This window comes from Pteropus medius, unplaced genomic scaffold (genome assembly GCF_902729225.1).
Source record: "Pteropus medius unplaced genomic scaffold, Ma_sr-lr_union100, whole genome shotgun sequence".
Lineage (NCBI taxonomy): Eukaryota > Metazoa > Chordata > Mammalia > Chiroptera > Pteropodidae > Pteropus > Pteropus medius.
The window spans coordinates 5,643,577-5,665,105 of record NW_024342469.1 but is presented as its reverse complement, the minus strand read 5'-3'; the positions used below and the strand labels follow the sequence as shown (position 1 = coordinate 5,665,105).

General features: G+C 40.9%; 1 protein-coding gene across 1 annotated transcript in view; it reads left to right on the top strand.

Moving 5' to 3' along the window:
* MEI1 (meiotic double-stranded break formation protein 1) overlaps positions 1–21,529 on the top strand; it is a 57,858-nt gene that overhangs the window by 19,351 nt on the left and 16,978 nt on the right. The window contains exons 13-20 of the mRNA XM_039863329.1: positions 282–373; positions 1,167–1,308; positions 2,924–3,035; positions 5,403–5,463; positions 6,480–6,577; positions 9,387–9,555; positions 13,764–13,911; positions 17,883–18,158. Coding sequence (XP_039719263.1) covers positions 282–373; positions 1,167–1,308; positions 2,924–3,035; positions 5,403–5,463; positions 6,480–6,577; positions 9,387–9,555; positions 13,764–13,911; positions 17,883–18,158 — 1,098 coding nt within the window. The remainder of the gene's footprint in view (positions 1–281; positions 374–1,166; positions 1,309–2,923; positions 3,036–5,402; positions 5,464–6,479; positions 6,578–9,386; positions 9,556–13,763; positions 13,912–17,882; positions 18,159–21,529) is intronic.

The window sequence follows — 21,529 nt, the reverse complement described above, 5'->3', positions numbered from 1 at the left end:
AAATGTCCACCAGTGTGTGACAGCTTTCTGCATATAAAACAAGAGCCAGTCCTGCAGTTCACAGGGGCACAGATGGTTAAGGTTTGCCTTTCTACCACTTTTAGAGGAGTTATTAGATGGCTAGATTTGCGAGGCTATAACCAAGATCCCTTGGAAAGTGTTAGGTGTGCAGGAATGCCAGACTCCAGTGTGGGAGGAGGAGGTCTGTAGTCCTCCAACCACAGACTGGGGCACAGAGGAGGCACTTAACTAACAGGTCGCCTCTCCTCTCCTCACCTCAGGGCCATGCCTCCAGCAGAGATTTGGAGAAGACCATTCTTCGAAGGGGAAAGTTTCTCCTGAGTGCTCTGGAGGGATTTAGAAATGCCTGCAGGTGAGGGGCCCTCTGTGGTCTGAAATAGTAGTATGGAGGGTGGGAATGGAAAAGAATCACAAAAAGAATGATGTTCTAGAAGCAGCACTTGGTTTCTAATGCTTCGCTGCATAGAGAGGACTTTGGCTGGGGTGGGGTTCGGGGATATGTGTGGGTGTGGAGGGGGTATGTGGAGGTTTGAGGACAGGTAGTTCGAGTGGAAGGTTTCTAAAGATTGCCTTCTGGTCAAGTTTGTGTTACTGTGCAACGAGATTGTGTCTCATTCAGCTTTGTTCTTCTTCCCAAATAGTTTAGCCCTACAGGTTCACTGAATGCTTGTTGGGTTAGTTCAGTTCACGTTAACAGTGTCTGTTATATTCCTGTGTGCCTGGTACTAGGCAGTGGAAGGACAAAGAGAAGACAGATTGGCTCTTGCCAGTCTCCCACAAGGAGCTCACGGTCTATTGAAGAAGAGACTGTTTTATGTATGTATGTGGAATTCATTAGATTGTCACAAATCCATGGAGGGCCTTCCAGGTAGAGAGTAGCATATGTGAAGGCAGAGATGTGAAACAGCAAACAGGATGGTATGTTCAGGGAAGTACCTGTAGTCATGTGTTTTGGGAGAGGGGTTGGGGAGCATGAAGCCAGAGGTAGCCGAGGACAGAGTCTCCTTTGTTGAGGCCTCTTAAATTTTCTCCAGATCTGCTGATAGGAGATCTGAACCCTGAGCTCAAGCATTTCCCTGGGCAGATGCTATTAACCTTCAAGGTACATACGTAGTAGTGCACATACTCACACATTGATTTTCCAGGTTGGCTGTGGAATTCCAGAGTGAGCCTTCGGCCCAGGAGAATCCATTCACAGCTCCCAGTGCCAAGAAGGAAGACACCTTGGAGGCCTTTTCAGAATTTCTTCTCAGTGCCTGTGACTCCCTCTGTATCCCCATGGTGATGGTGGGTTCCCCTGAGCCATGGACAGATTGAAGTGTGGAGAGGAGAAGAATGTGAGAGTGAGCCAGGCCTAGAGATGCAAGGCAGTGACTACTCAACTGGACCTTCGGAGTATCTCATTGGGGTGGTTCTTGTAGCCACTTTTCCTTTGGTTTTAAAAACAAAGTGTAGTGTTTTGTTGTAAAACTAATAAGATGCCTCTTAAGAAAAAGTAGGAAGCAATAATAATAAAATCATAAATAGGTAATGTTTATGGTGTATTAAATGCCTTATATTCACTACCTGATTTGATCATCCCAATGATCCTGTGAGATGGGTGCTACTATTTCCCCCAATTTAAAGATGAAGTTGTCATGTTCCTATGGTTATAAAGCAAGTGCAGGACAGTGCTGAGATTTGAACCCGTGCCCTTCTGCACAGTAAAGAGCAGAGGTAAAAGTCTGTGATCCAGGCTTCACTAAGGAACACATTTGTGTGTTCTCAAAAATGAGAGAGAGCCTCTCTGAAGAGAGACCTGGTCTGGAAGAGCTTCATTTTGAGCTGATTTGAGATGGAGATGATAGAAAGATCTGGGTCCAGAGCTGTTGCCTGCCCAGCTGACTTTGTGTGAGTCCTGTCCTTTTTGAGGTTTGGACATCTTGCGAGCCTGTAGAGTTCCTGTTAGTCGAGACTGGCACCTGGGAACAGCAGGTGGCATCAGGGAAGCATGCTCTGGTTCTAACAGGAGAGAACCTCTTTTCCTTGAAGAAGCCTGTGAGCCAGCATGCTGGTGTCTTCAGGTGGGTAACTGTTGGGAGCCATAGGTTGCAGCCCTGACTGGCATACATGAACAGTTACACTTGAGCAGTTCACATTGGTGTCTTCATCTGCTCTGTCTTCCCCCTAGATTTATAAAGTGTTAGAGCTAGATCTAGAATTAGATCATAGAATTATTTTTGCTTTCTACTTTTCTATATTTCACACATTTTCTTTAATGGGCATGTATTTTCTAATTTAAAAAACACTAGTTTAAAAACCAAAGGAAAGTATCTTTAAGAACCAATCTGAGGTCCTGGCTATTTACAGATAGAGAACTGAGACACTGAGAGGGGTGGGGGTGACTGCCCCCAGGACACAGCGACTTTCTGCAGTACTTGAACTAGAGCCCAAGTTTCTCTACTCTTAATCCAGAGTTCCGTCTACTCCATCAGGCTGCCTCATGACTGTTCAAAGATCACATGAAAAATAAATGCGAAGGCAGTTGGTAAACTATACCACTACTACCACTACCACTACTGTGGCTAGTAATAGACACATAAGTGTCACTCTGTATTATCATTTAGAAAGCCCTTTTTACACGTCGGATCTCATTTGTTTCTGGGAGGTAAGACTTGTTATTTGTGTTTTACTCTTTTGATACAGAGGCCTAGAGAGGGCAAGTATCTTACATACTTTATTAGTGGTGGATGTAAGCCTTGGAGGTAGGCTTGTGGACTTCAGATTCCCTAGCTTTTCTTGTACCCTTCTAATAAAAGGATTTAGTCTACCATTCCAGATTCGATGCCAGTTCTGCTGATGACTTTTCTTCTTCGGAAGCTCAGTCCTGGTGAGCTGTGTTCTCCCTCCTGGTTCTTTGCAGAAGCACTTGGAGCAGGCCACTCACCCAGCCTTGATGGAAGTTTTCCTCTCGATTCTACACAGCCTCTTTGTCATCGTTCCCCACATGAAGGAGAAATTCTCCAAGAAGCTCGGTAGGCAGTAAGCAAGTATGGAAGTTGGTAGGGAGGCAGGCACCTTAGGTAGCTGCTCAGATACTCCAAGAGCATAACCCATGGATGGAGTGTTTACATATTTGTTCAGAATCAGTATCCGCTTATTGCCCAGTATGGAATGGAAGGAAATATCATCCAGAAAGTGAAGTCCTTAAAGGCAGCTCTCAAATTTATTGATACTTCTCTGAGAGTGTCAAGTTCAGAGCCCACACCTCTTTCCACATTACTGTCATATTCCATATTCCCTCAGACCTTACCAGATGTTTAGCATCTCTGACTCCTGAGTACTGAATGCCAGAAGTGCCCTCGGTCATTGTGAAAACTGAAAAACATCCCCACATACTTTCAAATACCTTTTAGGGGAGTGGTAGCACTCTTGGTGAAAGCTGCTTTCTAACTATAATGGAAGTGCCTTCTTAAAATTGAACTCAAGTGGCTCTTCATTAGTTTTCTCTAGGCTTTCTTGCATCTGTTTATTATCTTCATTCATTAGTCATTTTTTTCTCCCTAAAATAAACCTTCGTTTCCTACTTCTCCAGTTGTCACCCTATAAATACTTCAGTCTGCAGAATAAGCCTGGAATCAGAGTCAGAGTTTCCTTTATTTTCTTTAGAAAGTGGTAGTGATGGTGAGAATGAGCAGTGGGTATAGCCAAAAGCAGAAAGGGAAGGAGAAAGGTAATAATTAATAACATAATTAACATTTATTAAATTTTTACTATGTGTGAGATACTGTTTTAAGTGCTTTACACATATTAATTCATTTAGTTTTCAGAAGAACCCTGGGAAGTATGTACTATGATTATCCTCATTCTACTGATGAGGACACTGCTGCTCAGGAGAGGCCGAACTTCTCAGGGTCACAATCGAGTGGTATGCTCAGGGTTCTAACTTAGGGAATCTGGCTCTAGAGCCTGCTTTCTTAACCTCTGTATTATCCTTGCCTCTTATCGTTATCATTTAATGTCTTTTCTTTTAATCTTGTCATGTAGCATGCAGTGGGAAGTCTACCTGGTGAGGAAGCCAGGGCTCAGTCAGGTGGGACCTTGTTGGCCATCTGAGAAATGGGAATATAATTGGAGGGGGACATGGAGTTAAGAAAGGTTTTTCTACCTCCTAGGACTAGAAACTTACTCTGATTATCAGCCGATAGGAAAGAGCAGTAGAGAGACTCCTGGGTATTCAGCAGAGCAAGGTCTTTGGGAAGGAGAGGGGCCAGGACAGCTGGGGAGATGAGGGTGTGGTTTCTGCAGTTGTAAATTTGACTTAGGATTTTGAGGGAGCTTCTGATTGATGATCTGGGTCATCTTGGGAAGGTCCCTTGTCCCAGTTTGGAGGGATCTTTGTTCTCTCCAGGAAAAGAACAGAGCACAGGAAGCCCTTTGGAAACTATTCCATGTATCAAGTGAGTGAGCTTCTAGAAGAGGGCAGGAAGCCATGGAAGAGGGAAAAACATGTGAGTTGGGGTTCTTCCTTCATCCCTCACTTGATTATTGACATTGGGCAAATTTATCTCCAGTGTCCTCAAAACATGGTGATAATAATGAGAATTAATTGCGATAACAAGGAGATTTCCTGAAGGACTGTGTGTGCCCCTTAGTCATTGTAACAACGGACACATACTTCTTTCCTTCCTTTCATCCACTATTCCTGCCTTCCATACGTCAAGAACCAAGAAGACCCAGTCTTAGGGTGCTGGATGAGTGCAGCTTCAGATGTGTAGATTTCTAGGGTGGCAGCAGTAAAGAACAAGGGATGTAGAGAAAGACTATTATGTGTGTGGAGGTCTGTGCAGCACGAAGTCACAACAGGACCAGGGGCCCGACCTGCAAGAGAAAAGAGGGAAGCAGATGCTGCCAGCTGTAAGTGGGCGGAGACCTGGAGTAGGGCTGGGGAAATTCTAGGTACTGAGAGACCAGGCCAGAAGAAGCCCTTCCACCAGGCATGCTGGGCGCTCCCTCCCCGGGAGCATCATGGGTTAAACTGCTGTCTCAAAGTTGCTGTGAAACTCTGAGAGAGTAATTCCTTGCCATACACTTTAGCCTCAGGATAGAATACAGGGTACCCCCACTCTGGAGCAGGTGTTGGGGAACTCTTGGTGTTCTCCTTGTTTGGAATACTGTTTTATCTTAGCTTTACAACAACCTGTGAGGTATAGATATTGAAACTGATTCTGAGAAGTTAAATAAATGTTCCAGAATCACACTACTAGATAGTGATGGCGCAAAATTTGAACCTAGGTCTGCATGACTTCAAAACTAGTACTCTTTGTCACCACCCAGACTTGGGAATCTCTGTAACAAGACTGGTTTAAACCACTCTCTGCTTTCTTCCCACTTTTCCCAAGCTGCCTCATCCTTCATACGACTAACTCTGGAACTGAAGGCCAGGTTTTGCAGTGGACTGAGGTATGTATCATCCCAGGCAAAATTAGTGGCCAAAGAGACAGTTTCCTTCTTGACTAGACAAGTGGAAATTTCTGACTGGTGTGGTTTGGTCATAGGACCAAGCCTATGAGGGGATTGACACAGTGTCAGAATCACTCAGCACCTGGTAGTAGGAGCTGGACTTGCTTCTACAGCTTTTATTGAATCTGGCTCTGGAATGGCTCTCATTTCATGTGATAATTAGTTGAGCACCTATCACATCGGAACTGGAAGAGTTCTTAGAGATCATTTGTCTAACCCCTCATTTGCAAATGGGGAAACCGAGGCTCTCAGAGGGTAAGAGATGCAGTGTCCATCAAAAAAGAGTTATGTTCTAGTCATAGCCAGCTCAGCAATTCTGGAGGAGAAAATCTCTTGTTCAAAGTAGAGAGGTTGCCACCTCAGTCTGTCTTGCTGGGCTTCTAGAGCAGCCTTCTTCACCTTTCTGTTTATAATTTGCCACCTGTCTCTGCATTTACTTGGCAGGTTCCATTTATGACTGCTTATAGCCCACAAGGTGAACGCAGTGTAATATCTAACACTCCTTGGTTCGGAATGGAACACCCAGTATTGAGAAAATACGGGCATCCATCTGGATTCAAAGTCACAGTTTTGGATGCTTGTAGTTCCCCTTGCGTGCCCATCTTGGGTTCAACAGCTTCTTCTCATTATAGGACGCCCTAGCTCTTTCCTGATGCAGGAACACTTTTTTGTATGTTTACTTAAATTGGAACTTAGTAGCTCTCCCTGATTTATTTTTTCAGCAAATTTTTATTGAATGCCTGTATGTGCCAAGTGCCTGATTTACAACTGTGGGCAGCAGGTTCCATGTTTACTTTTCACAGTTACCTCCAGATCTCCTCTACCAGGGCCATGGTTAGAATTTCACTAGGCTCTGGCATAAAGCAGTGAACCCTAGTACACAGCAGGGATAATGCTGTCCCAGCCCAAGTAGCAATGTCCTCTCTCTTGTTCTCTCCTTGTCTTTTCTCTCTAAGTCACTCAGCCCTAAACCAGGTGTGTTCCAGTTTCCTCTACTACTTGTGCATCAGCCTCCTCTCAGCTCCAGAGAAGACAGGACCACCTTCCCAAGAAGGTAAGATGCTGCCGGTTGACCACTCCTGAGGTCCATGGTGGTCTTTTAGAGTCTGGATGCCATGTTGATTGGCTAGGTAGTGAATCAGCACAGTAATAAGACCTTTTTACTTGAAGGTACCCAGAGGAATCATGAAATCATGGAATAATGGAACTATAGGCTGATTTCTAGGGAGGCGAGATAGTAGAATCAGAAAATGATAGAATCCAAGGCTCCTGGACCCCCAGAGTCGAAGGGTTGAGAAGGACCCTGAGGCTTATCGAGCCAAATTCCTCCCCTGACCACCTGCTCCGCAATATCCCCCACACTAGACCTCTTTTCTGCTTGTTACCTTCAGAGACCCCTGCATACAATATCTTGAACAGCCTATTCTACTTCTTTGTTCCTTCATTCAAGAAACATTTCTTGAATATCTATTGTGTTCCAGACTCTATTCCAGACTCTGGTGATAGAGCTAGTGATACAAAGTCCTGTTCTCATGGAATGGGAGAGGCAGAAAAACACATAGATTCGATGTCAGAGATGGATAGGTGCTAGCAAAGATCCCTGAATAAGGTAAAGGAGGCCCATACAGAATCTAGGCAGGGGGAACAGCAGATGCAGGGCTGAGAGCTGGAACTTTTTCCTTCTGTTGATTATTCAGTGAGCTTTGACTACATGCTGGGGGAGGCCTAGGTGCTGCTGTGGGTATAGTGACGATTACGATATGTTCTTAACCCTGAGGAGTTCCCCTATACTAGACCTCTCTCTTGGTATAACATAAAACAATTTAACCATTATTTTATTCATTCATTCAAAATATATATCTTCGTGGGTAAGACTTGGTGCTGGCTGTGTTTCCTCTTTTGATATTTATGAAGACCATGTCATCTCTCCTGACTCCCCAAACCTCTTTCTCTTTTGTCTTTCTGAGACACTGTACTGAGAGAGACAGAAGCTCAAGCAAGCATTTCTGTTCCTTCCACATGGCTTGGCTCCTAGTTTTCTTGCTATACCGGCCACTCCTTTCTGCCTGGTATACAGCTCTCTGCCTGTTCAGGTGGGGTCTTGCCTGCAGAGGGAATAGCACCATGACTTCTCCAGTGGTGGTAGCCTAAGGCCATGTTGGAGCCACATCACAACAGCTTCTTGTGCTCACCAGTGCCAGCCCCACTGTTGCTGGCAGCTCCCTCTCTTGTCAGAATAGGAGGAGCCCCATGTATCTGCCCACTTAGAACCCAAGACCTTATCAAAACTCAGAGCACTAGAAGGAATAACAAACCTTACTTACATGGAGACTGCTTCTTTAATGTATCAGAGGAGAGGGCAGGTGGATGTGCAAGGCTCCAGGATATTAGTTTTATTATTATCATAATTCTCATTCTGTGCTTTGGTGGAAAAAGCACTAAACTTAGAATTAGGAAACCTGACCTGGCGCTGCTACCACATTGCTGTGTGACAGTCTCCATTCTCATCCTCCCTTGGTCCTAGGTCCATTGTACTGGCAGGATTGACCCTTTCTTTGACCTCCAACTTGTGTGTCTTTTAATCTCTCAGCCTCCAACCAGTCATCACCCACACTAGAAAGATCTATCTGAAAACCAGATCTTAACATCTTAACTCCCCTGGCCCTCAGCCATGGTCCCCAAACATCAGTCTCTGAGGCATCATCAGTCAGTGATGGAGCTTTCTCTGGTCTGGTGAAGTGTAGAAAGTAAAGGTAATGTAGTGAATTTTCCATAATGTTGACTTTATTCAAATTTTTAGTTCTGAGGTCCTTTTCTTTCATATTCTTTGGTATTAAAATACCTTGTTATTTTTATTTTTATTTATTTATGAAACAGGTTTCATAAGAAATCTAGGAATCTCTCAGGATAAAATACAAATTCTTTACTCAGCATTCAAGGTTTCTCAGTCTAGGTACTACATCACATAGTTCTGCAACTCCAGACACTACACATCTATTCACTGATGCTCCAGTCACGCTGAACTCCTTGCCACCCCATAAACATGACACATCCTCTTATGCCTCTGGGCCTCTGAACACCTTGCTTCCTTTCCCTAGGATTCTCTTCTCTTCCTTCTCTGCCTGTTTCCGCTCACCCTCCATAATTCCCTTCTCTCTGAGCTTGCTCTCCCCACTCCAGGAGGCACGAGGACTCTCTCTTCCACCTTGAACATGGTACTGATCACATGTCCTGCAGTTATCTTTCTCATTTTCTATTTTTTTTTTTCATTTCAGGTAATGAAGTTTGGCTTTTTTTTTTTTTTCTGGCTTTATTGAAATATAATAGACAATTAGTTGCTCGTATTTACATTGTACAATTTAATGAGTTTTTTTTTCAGTTATAGTTGGCATACAATAATATATTCGTTTTAGTTGTACTGCATTGTGATATTAGAGATCTGTATAACTTACAACGTGATCATCTCACTAAATCTAATACCCCTCTTCCCCCTTACATATTTATTACAACATTATTAACTATTTTCCTCATGCTACACTTTATATCTCCATGTCTATTTGTTTCCCACCAGCTGCCAGCTCCTGGAGGTAGAGCCTGTGTCTCAAAGCCTGCCCTAAAGTAGTCACTCAGTGAACATTTGTCAAATGAGTGAACAAATGTGTCCATGTCCTTCCACGTGTTACCTTTAGTCTCTCCTGGTAGGCTGAAAGTTGCATAAAGGAAGAAGGGATTCTGATTTCCTTTTATCCTGCATGTATGCTTGCTACCCTGTGCGGTACTCTTCATATAGTAGATACTCATGTGCCCATTACCTGCTTCCCGTGTTCTCTGTGTGGCTTTCTCCCACTTGTTTCTTCCCCCAGAACTCTCTGCAGTGTCTGAGCTCTTGCAGCACGGGCTGCCCCAGATAAGCAGCCGGAGCCCCGAAAGCCTTGACTTCCTGTTGGATTGCCAGTATGTGGAGGGATCTGCTCGCCAGAGACAGTACTGCATCCTGCTCCTCTTCTACCTGGCCTACATTCATGAGGACAGGTCAGTGCTCAGAGCTGGTGGCTGGCGGTAGGTTCTGGGACCCATGTCTGCAGTCCAATTCAGTGCAATAAATATTTAGAGGCATCTTCTCCAAGGCTAGTGCTAAGCACTGGGGTCACAAGAGATAAGTGAGAAATGGGGTATATTACTGAGGGGCTCACATCTTGTGGGGGGGATGTGAAGACAGGTGGGTAGTCACAGTGCTAAGAGACAGGTCCACAATGCTAATGAGAATTCCTTGGTATCCTTGAAGATGTTGTTCACAAAAAATAAGTCAGTGATTTACTTTGGTTTAAGAATTACTATACAATTTATTAAAATTTGAAAATCAGACTATCTTTAAGCTTTAAGAAAATTATTTATTGAGGTAAAATGCACATAACATAAAATTAAGCATTTTAAAGTGAACAATTAAGTAGCATTTAGTATATTCACCATTTTGTGCAGCCACCACCTATCACGTTCCAAAATGTTTCCATCACCCCAAAGTAAAACCGCATACCCGTCAAGCAGTCACTTCCCATTCATTCTTCTCCTCAGCTCCTGGCAACCAACAATCTGCATTCTGTCTCTATGGATAGCTCTATTCTGAACATTTCCTACAGATGGAATCATATAACATATGACCTTTTGTGCCTGGCTTCTTCAACTTAGCATAATGTTTTCCAGATTCATCCAGTTAGCATAGTGTTTGTAGCATGTATTATTACTTTATTCTTTTACATGGTTGAATAATATACCATTGTATGTATATTCCACCATTTGTTTATTCGTTCACCCATTGACAAGCATTTGGGCTGTTTCTACCTTTTGGCTATTGTGAATAGTGATGCTGTGAAGATGCATATACATGTATTTGAGTACTTGTTTTCTAATCCTTTTCTGTATATATCAGTCATAGAATTGAGTAGTCATATGGTAACACTGTGTTTAACTTTTTGAGGAACCTCCAAATTGTGTTCATAGGATTGCACCATTTTATGATCCCATCAGCAATATTTGAGGGTTCTGGTTTCTCCATTTCCTTGCTAACACTTGTTATTTTCTATCTTTTTCATTATAGCCATCCCAGTGGGTGTGAAGTGACTTTTGTATTATGGTTTTGATTTGCATTTCCCTAATGACTAATGATGTTGAACATTTTTCATGCGCTTATTGACCATTTGTATATATTCTTGGAGAAATTGAGATTTTTTTGCTTATTTTTTAACTCCGTTGTCTTTTACTGTTGAGTTGTAAGAGTTCTTTATATATTCTAGATACAAGTCCCTTATCAGATGTATGATTTGTAATTTTTTTCCTCGCATTCTGTTAGTTGTGTTTTTACTTTCTTGATAATATCCTTTGAAGCACAAAACTTTTTTATTTTGATGAAATCAAATTTTAATTTTGATTAAAGTTGTCTTTTCTCTTTGGTCATTTGTACTTTTGAGGTTGATTCTAAGAAATCATTTCCAATGCAAAGTCATGAAGATTTACTCCTATATTTTTTTGTACAGTTCTTTTATAATTTTAGCTCTTAAATATAGGTTTATGATCCATTTTGAGTTAACCTTTATGTATTGTGTGAGGCAGGGTTACAACTTCATTCTTTTGCATGTAGCTAATATAGATGATCCAGCACCACTTGTTGAAAAGACAGTTCTTTCACCCATTGAATTGTCTTGACACCTTTATTGAAAATCACTTGACCTATGTGATTCTTTAAAAAAAGTTTTCTTATTTTTAAAATCATGCATATTGTAAAAATTCAAGCAAAATTGTTGGGCGTAAAGTTCAAATACTTCTCCATATACCTGCAAGAGTTAACTACTGTTAGGTATCTTTTGTGAACTCATCTGTGCATAACAAACATATAAGTGCTCCTTTCTAAAAATATACAGATTGGGATAATATATAAGATCTTCAACTTGTTTGTTAATTTACCATATATCTTAGACACCTTTCCATGCTAGTACGTTTATTAGTAGGTCTACCTTATTTGGGAGCTGAATTTTATTGGTGGCGTAATATTTATATTATGGCTATAATTTTTGTCATTTTTTAAATAAACATTTTATTTTGGAGTAATTTTAGATTTACAGAAAAGTGGCAAAGAATAAAGATTCCCTTGTACTCTTCACCTATTTTCTCTTATTACTAACGGTGGTACATTTATCAAACTAAGACACCAACGTTTGTACATTACTATTTTTCCATTTTTTTCATTATGGTAAAATACACAAATGTAATATTTACCTTCTTAATCATTTTTTGAGTGCAATTCAGTAGTAATACAGTTATAATATTGTGCTATCATTACCACTGTCCATCTCCAGAACTCTTTTCATCTTACAAAACTGAAATTCTATACCTGTTAAACAATAACTCTCCATTTCTCTCTTCCTCCAGCCCCTGGCAACAATCATTTTACTTTCTGTCCCAGATTTTGACTGTACTAAATACTTCATGTAAGTGGAATCATACAGTATTTGTCTTTTTGTGACCGGCATATTTCACTTACCATAATGTTCCCAAATTTCATCCATGCTATAGCATACCTTAGAATTTTTTTCCTTTTTTTTAGGCTGAATAATATTCCAATGTATGTATGTACCACATTTTGCTTATCACTTCATTTGTCAATGGATGCTTGAGTTGCTTCCACCTTTTAGGTATTGTAAATAATGCTGTTATGAACATGGGTATACAAATATCTCTTTGAGACCCTACTTTTAGTTCTTTTGGGTATATATCCAGAAGTGTAATTGCTAGGTCATCTAGTAGTTATATTTTTAATTTTTTGAGGAAATACCATGCTGTTTTCCACAGCAGCTTTACCACTTTACATTCCCACCAACAGTGAATAAGGGTTTTAATTTCCCCACATCACCACCAACACTTGTTATTTTCTGTTTTTCTTCTGATAGTACCCATCCTAATGGACATGAAGCTGTTAATTTCATAATTTCGGTTTACACTTCTCTAATGATTAGTGATATTGAGCATCTTTCCATGTGCTTATTGACCATTTGTATATCTTTTTTGGAGAAATACTTATTCAGGTCCTTTGCCCATTTTTGAACTGGATTGTTTGATATTTTTTATTGTTAAGGTTTAGGAGTTTTTTATATATTCTGGATATTAATTTATTATTAGATATATGATTTGCAAATAATTTTTCCCATTCTGTGGATTGCCTTTTTTACTCTATTGATAGTGTCTTTTGATGCACAAAATTTAAAAACGTTCACAAAGTCCAATTTGTCTATTTTTTGTTGCCTGTGTTTAGTGTCATAGCCAAGAAATCATTGCCAAATACAAATAAAACTTTTGCCTTATGTTTTTTCCCCAAGATTTTTATAGTTTTAGGTCTTAGATTTAGGTCCGGATCCATTTTGGGTTAATTTTCTTTTTTTTATATCGTGTTAAATAAGTGTCCATCTTCATTCTTTTGCTTGTGGGTATCCCATTTTTCCAGCACCATTTGTTGAGAAGACTGTCTTTTCTCAGTTGAATGGTCTTGACACTCTTGTTGAAAATCATTGACTATGTGTAAGAGAGTACAATACTATTAATTAAACTTTATTTAGATTTCACCAGTTTTTCCTCTACTGTCCCTTTTTTGTTCCAGGAACAATCTGGGATACTACATTGCATGTAGTGTTACCTATTTAAAAAATTTTTGTCTGTGTTTTGTTTTGTTTTGTTTTGTTTAGTTGGTACTTAATCTGAAAGGTGAGACATACCCATGGTAGAAAATTCAAAAGGTGTGAAAGGATATGTAGTGAAAAGTCAGTCTCCTTCTTAACCCCCATCTTCCTTGCACATACAAGCATGGACATCTCCCTCCCCCAGAAATTAGTTCATTGAACACACATATGTTTAATGATAAATACAAGAAGAGAGAGGTAGACTGGCTATCAGAGTGGGGCCTCCTGAACCCCAGAAGTAGCACCTTTCTTTTTGACAATGTTGGTCTAGCTGGCTGACATTTTACCTTCTCGGTTTGAGTGAGGAGTCTCTGGTCCCTAATAGAGCCTTACACAAAGCATAGAGCCATGTGCTGTGCATGTGATAATGCTTTGTAAGTATATATGGTACGCTCTTTGAGCAAGGTGTCATTAGGTGGTGGACATGCTGGGACAGAATGACAGTGGCTAGAGGAGGATGTGGCAAAGCCAGACAGCCTTCTCAGCTTTCTCACTCAGACTCTCTTTGGTCAACAGGTTTGTTTCAGAGGCAGAGTTATTTGTGGCTGTGCAAAGCTTCCTCCTGTCTCTGCAGGACCAGGGTGAGCGCCCTCCACTTGTGGTCTTCAGAGCCTCCATATATCTTCTGGCAGTCTGCCAGGACAAAGACGATGCACTAAATGAGGTATGGGCCAAAACACCTGGGGCTCTTCTTCTTCCTGCACCTCTTAATATTACAGTTCTTTGGGAGACCATGATGTTATATGCATAGAGAAGGGGGATGGCAGAGAAAGTGTTGGGGGAGTGAAAGGGAATAGGGTGCTGACATACACAGAGCCTATGCAATTTAGCTAATTTTCTCAACAGTTCTGGGAGGCAGAAATTATTTCCATTTTACAGATAAGAAAATTGAGACGGGTTAAAGTTACTTTGTCTAGGTCACACAGTTAATAAATGGAGTCTAATTCAGACTTGGCCAACTCCCAAGGTTCTTTTGTTTTTGTTTTTTAATTAAATTTATTGGTGTAACATTGGTTAATAACATTACAGGTGTATAACCTTATAATATGGCATCTGTATACTCAGGTACATTCACCACCTGAAGCCTGGTCTCCTTCCATCATGATATATTTGACCCCTTTTACATTCTTCATCCTCCCCCAACCCCACTTTCTCTCTGGTAACCACCATTCTGTTGTCTGTGTCTTTTAGTTTTTTTTTTTGTTTTTTGTTTTTTTAATATCTCGCACATGAGTGAAGTCATATGGTTATTGTCCTTTTCCATCGATTTCTTTCACTTAGCATAACACTTTCAATATCCATCCACGTTGTTGCACAAAGCTCTTAGTACCATCTCTGGTTTGTGCAGGAGGAGAAAGGTGTGAACTATTGCCGTCTGGTAACAGTTTATCAAACAAAGTGGGTTGCTGGGACCAAGATCATTGTTAATCAGATCGCTTTGATGGTATTTGTGTGGTACAAATTTTCTCTTGCCAGTTTTTTAAAACTCTTAAAGATCGTGAACTAAGTCTGACTCATCACAGAATATCTCGCCTTTTTCATTGAAGATTGCCTCTACTCCTTTGATATGGACCCTTCAGCCTCAACCTGAGGATACTCTTCCTTCACTGACTATTAATTTTACCTTTTTTTGATTACTGCTGGGGCAACTGTGATATAAGTAGACCTGGTTTAATTTTTTTTTAATTATTATTATTTATGCCTACAGCACCTGGTCTTCCTAGGTGGTCTCCCATCCAAGTACTAACCAGGCCCGACCTTGCTTAGCTTCGGAGATAAGACATTAGGCTTGTTCAGGTGGCATGGCCATAGACCATACACTGTGGCTCTACTGGGGCACGAACCCAGGACCTTCTGTATGTAAAGCAGATGTGCTAACCACTACACTATGGAACCACGTCTGACCTGGTTTAATTTGAATGGAAGCAGGAAGGTGTAGTGGAAGTGCATGGGTTTTCAAGTGAGATAGACCTAGCTATACAATGTCCCATTGTCTCTCTTTTTGTGGTATTAGCAGCCATAGGTGGTTATTGCCTTGATCCATTAGGGACTGCAAAGTAATAATATCCTAATTCTGTCATTCTCTTTTGTTTTTGTCAACTGGAATACTTGCATAAAAAGACACTTCTCATCAACTATTTGGTTACTATGATTGTATAGGAAGCATAGGTTGAATGTTTGATTCTTTCTGTTTAATTACCAGTTCTTTTTAAAAAATGAGTTGGTTGCCTAGCTTTCTCCAAAGGTGAACAAAGAGATTTTTTTAGTATTGTTATGAACTCATGGATTTAAAAATATTTTATGTGTTTCAATCCACAGTAGTTATTATCTTTTGAAGCTCAAATTGTTCTATCTTTGGCCAGTGGGAACCTATTTAAGGTAGCTCCTGAGTCCTTTTTATACAACACTAGTAGTCTTTGACAGAGTCTGGGTTTTCTAGTATGACAAGAAACTTCTAGGTGTGTGTGTGAGAGAGGACCCCCAATAGTTGAAATGTGGATGTTTCTGGGGAAATGGACATTTCAGAGTATCAGGCCCTACCTATTCCTGGAAGTTCTTTCACTTTAGTAACTTCTCTCCAGTTTGATCAGCATTTCCTAAGACCTGAAACACTACTCAAATAAGCACGATGATTTTTTTAATTTGCTTTTCAACATTTTAGCAACTCATCCAATGTGGACTGACCACTTGATATGTGCCAGGTACCTTGTGGGGCCCTGTCAGGGTTGAGGTAAATCAAACGTTCTCTATCCTGAGGGAGCACCAGTTTGCTGGGAGAGAAAAAAAGATCTCCTATAAGGCAGGCAACAACAGCAATGAGTGCTCTTCTAGAGCCTGAAGGACTGGCCTTTAACTACGAAATCACAAGGGGAAAGAGATTGTTGTATTAGGAGAAGCTTCCTGGAAGAGATTAGGTACAGGGAGAATTTTCAGGCTGAGAGTAGAACAAGATTTGGGAAGTTGTTTAGTCTGTACATTCAAGGAAGAAAGTCTAGTTTATTGTGCATTTGCTAAGTCATGTGAGACAGTAGAGAGAAGCCAGAAGGGTAGACTTATATCTCTAATAACATGCTCAAAAATGAAATTAAGAAAACAGTTTCATTTACAGTAGCATCAATAAATAATATACATAGGAAAAAAATTTAACAAGAGGAATGCAAGGACTTGTGCTCTGAAAATTACAAAACTTCATTGAAAGAAATTAAAGAAGACCTAAATAGACATTCTTCTGTGTTCATCAATCAGAAGACTTAATAGTTATAAGATATATAAGTTTGGGGATATAATGTACAACACATTGACTATAGCTAACAAAACAATTTTGTATATCTGAGAGTTGCTAGAAGAGTGAATCTTAAAAATTCTCATCACAGGAAAAAATTGTGAAACTATGTGAGGTGACAGACGTTAACTAAACTTACTGTGTTAATCATTTCACAATGTATGCATATATCATATCCTTATATTGTATACCATAAAGTTACACAATGTTATATTTCATCTCAATAAAGCTGGAAAAGAAGACTTAATAGTGTTCAAATGGCAGTACTCCCCAAACTGATCTATAGATTTGACATAATCCTGATCAAAATCCCAGTTGCCTTTTTTTTTTTTTTATAGAAATGGATAAGCTGATTCTAAAATTCACATGGAAATGTAAGGGACCTAAAATAGCCAAAACAATCTTGAGGAAGAAGACCAAAGAAAGAGGACTCACACTTCTTGATTTCAAAATTTACTATAAAGCTGCAGTAATCAAGACAGTGTGGTTTTGGCATAAGGATAGACATATGGATCAATGGAATAGAATTGAGAGTCCAAAAATCAACCCATGTATGTGTGGTCAATTGATTTTTGATAAGGATGCCAGAACATTAAATAGAGAAAGAATAATCTTTTTAACAAATGGTGCTGGAACAACTGGATATCCACATGCAAAAGAATGAAGTTGGACCATTACCGCATGTTATACACAAAAATTAACTCAAAATGGATCAAAGACCTAAGTGAAAGCGTCCAAACTATATAAAACTCTTAGAATAACATATTAAATAATTTCAACTTTGTTGTATGTGCAATGGGGGTAGAGGGGATCTTGAGAGCTAATAAATGATTCAACACACCTTTTGCCATCTGTGCCAGGCGCTATGCCAGGTGCACAGATTTATCTGCCACAGTCCCTACCCTCAAGCAGCTCCAGTCTAGTGTGGGAGGTAGGCACAAATGTTGACAATCACAACACACTGTGGTAAGTACGGTTATAGGGCTGGGTTTCTCAGCCTTGGCACTATTAACATTTTGATAGCATAATTCTTTTCTATGGGAGGCTGTCCCGTGTTTTGTAGGATATTTAGTGGTATGCCTTCTCTCTCCCACTAGATGCCAGTAATGCTCCCTCAATCAAGACAATCAAAAAATGTCTATAAACATTTCTGAATGTTCTCTGGGAAGCAAGATCATCCTCAGCTGAGAACCACTGTCACAGTGGGATTGTCTTCTCACAAGAGGGCACTGGGACAAGCCAGTGAAGGTGTCCTGGAGTACTGAGATGCCTGTCATTTTTGGACTATGTTTGTTGGGGTCTCTTGGGTCTTCTGCGAGGTATATTTAGCCCCTTTCTTTCTTTGCCTCTAGGCTGTGGTCAGTGCCATCAGAAAATTCCTAGAGGGCATCCCAGACCTGCATCTCGTCTACACCCACCACCCCCTCCTGCTCAGGTTCTTCCTGCTATATCCAGAGCTGATGAGTAGGTTTGGGCACCGTGTCCTGGAACTTTGGTTCTCCTGGGAAGAGAGCAGCTGTGAGGAGCTGGATGATGTCCCCTCTGCTGGACAGCCCACCCTTCCTGCCAGCTTAGCAGCCCTGTTCCACATACTCAGAAGCAGCCCCAGCATCCTGCTTATTTTGCTAGTAGGTGACCACTTGCTCATTTCTGCATTCAAAGATGATGAGCCCTCTCTCTCTGGGAGCTGTTTTATTGAGGTCAGGAACACCAGCAGCAGCTTCTGCCCACCTGGACTTGATGCTGTTTCCATATGACTAGGAGGTCCTTTCGGCTGGCAGGTGCCTGGTTTCTGTATATTTATACGCTGTCTTAAGTCTAATGGAGGTCTGCTCACTGAGAGATATGTGCCCTTTACTCCCCAGTGGATATAACTATGAAAAGCTCATCTCAGTCACCATTCCCTCTCACCTCCCTGTCTCCTCTTAAGCAGTATCTGCTAAGAAGGGTTTAATGTCAGAAGAGAACCCTGGGGCATGTAGATGGTGATATCTGACTGCAGAGGACTCGGCCTCTTTTCTGTCACGACTAACATGATAATGGTATAGGTACAACACACTCCCCTGGGCATACCCAGAATCGTCAGAAATTCTAATGCTTTTCTATGAAGTAACACATCTTATAATTCCTATCGGGTATGTCACATAAGTAGGCCGCCTGTTGTCTGCAGTTTCTAACTCACTGACTTTAACTCCACCTTTTTTTCTTCATTTGAGAAAGCACACGAAACAAATTAGTGAGATTAATAATATTATTATGGAGGTAACTGTTGTAATTTACTTATTTAAAAATTTATTTGTACATTTGATACTGTATTTAGTAAGCAATTTCTAATTAGTAGCAGGTCCCAAACTAATTGCAGCACACTGCCAGTTCACCTACTTGGCTCCTCCTCCCTAGTCCAGGAAGAATGACACAGCTCATCAGAGACAGTGGGATTCCTTTGATGTTCTTCTCATCAACAAACCCAATTGACTGACTTTATTGGAGTGATTGTGGTGGAAATAACACCTGCATGTTACATATGTCACATCCTTAGGTACCTGTATCTGTCCATATTCACTTACACACTGTGTTTCCCCACTCAAACTTAAATCTTCCTTTCCTGTCTCTGAACTCTGTCATCCTGTGAGGTAGTTCATGTGTTGGCTTGATTGGAACCACATTCATGCTTTGGCTTCCTTGGAGGAGGGAATGGGTTAAAAACCAAGCATTATGTGTAGAGAAATGTGTAGAGAAAGAAAGCAAATGGGACAGCAGAAAGAGTAGCAATGTAAGATAGTGGATTTTCTTTGCCAGATGAAGTGTTCAGGGTCAGTTCCTCACAGATAGTAGGTACTTCATTTGCTGACTCATTGAATTAGGTCCTGGACAGACCCAAGTCTCTCTCTAAAAAAAAAAAAAAAATTCAGATCCTCTGAGAGACATAATAATGATGGTATCTTATTATTTTTAACTTTTAAACGATGAAGAAATAGGTTGAGAGAGATTTGCCCAAGGTCACAAGAGTTAAGATTAAAACCCAGACTTTTACTCTCTAATATTCTTTCCAGTAAGCTGAGCTCTCAGAACAAGAGAAATATTATCCTCGATCCAGTCCAGTGTTCCATCTAACAGGAGAGCTGTTGGTTTGAGTACTAGAAATTGTTAACCTAAAACTAAAAGGCTAAAGTGTGAGGTAGCAAGTGTTTATTGAGATCCAAAAAAAAATAACTATTGGGAATCACTGATTCAGGCAGAAACCCATATAGTGTTCCAATTAGGAGATAAAGGCAAGGGGTATTTATGAGAAGGGGAAGGGGAACAGTTACTTGAGTAGAAGGAAAGAATTTCTATGGGTGTTAGTAAGCTAAGAAAGGAATTTCTCTAAATGTAAATAAGCTAACATAGTGATGCTAATTCTAAAGAATGTCTCTTTCAGTTTTAGTCTTTAGGTCTGCTTTCCTGTTATCTTTGCAAACACTTGTTTGGAATTCCGTGCTGCTTTAGGGCCCGTCTAAAGGTTATTTTTCCCAGTTTTAACATTCTAAAAGTTTGAGGAGTAAGGTGTACAAGGCAGTTCCTCTGGGATGGCAACTCTGACTCCATTTTAAGTGGCTCTGTTTATATTATATTTCATAGGATACAGGGAAGAATTGGACCTAGTCCCTGCCCCACAGGCTGGTGAGGGAATCAGACACAGCAAGCCACTAACAACTGTACTAACTGTGGCAGTAAAGGTCAGAGAGAGTGCTTGGGTGGCAGGGAGGACAGAAAAGTTGTCATATATGCTGATTCTCAAAGGACTTGACAACTGAAAGTGTTGCCAGGCCGTTAACAGCAGCTTGAAGGTGCTTATTGTAATTCAGGGACAGTGACTGGTCTGGTGTGTCACAGGAGATCAGGTTGGAGAAAGACAAGGAAGAACAGATTTTTAGAGGCATTGAATTCAGTCACTCACTTTTTCATTTATCATACATTTATTTGGTATTTAGCAGACACTAAGCATTGGAGACACAAGGATAATTCATATATGATTGGTCAGTTCTTACCCTTGAGGAAGTCATGGATACTTGTTTCATCTCTGTCACCTTGTAGAGACTTATAAAGCATCACTGAAGGGAGAGAATCAGAATAGTGAGGCTAGAAACAAATCTCAGGTTATGATATCGGCTGTGGGAGCGGTAGGAGAGTCTAAGCCCCTCTAGGCTCACTCCTGGGTCCTCTAGATGTCTTCTACCCAGACCTCAGACTCTCACTGCCCTGTGAATATAGCTTGATTTAATATCTAGTTCTCTTGCCTCCTCCCTACATTAGTCCTATAAGGTGACACAGATGGAGCCGATATCATTTCTGCCCATCATTAACTCATAAAGTTACAATGCCACTGCTTTCTTGATAGGCAAACTACTAAGTCTACCTGTTTCCTAATTTGAAAAATTGGGTTGACACCTACCTGGAAGAGTTATTATGAAGACAGAGATAATGTATAAATAAACATACAGCTACTATTCAAACACAGCACAGTACCTGACATTATTAGACCCTAATGGGATGGTTGCTATCGATATTATACTTGTTACTCTGGCAGCTGTGGAGGAGCCAAGGCCAGACATCCCTGTGCTACCCAGTGATCAGCACATCTGGAGTTATCTGGTCGGGTGCCCTGTAGCCATATCTCTCTTGTGTGTCAAGAGCTATCCTCCCTGTAAAGGGAGTCTGTATGTGACCTTGGATTCATAGCGCCCAGCCCTAACTGGCCCAGCACATCAGCCTGTCCAAAGGAATTGGCTTGTTCAGGCTGGTAGGTGCCAGAGCTATCAGTGGAATAGCCTGTGGTGCAACTTCTGACTGGCTTTGCTTTTAACATACACTCATTAAAATAATTCTGAAAGCGAATAAAATACAATGTCCTTTCCCACCTTGTGAACCCAAGGCCTTTATAGCTTGGGCAGAAATAGATGCCATGGCAGAGAAGGGGCCTGACCTGGTCTTCACTTCTTGTCCTAGCCCATCCCCT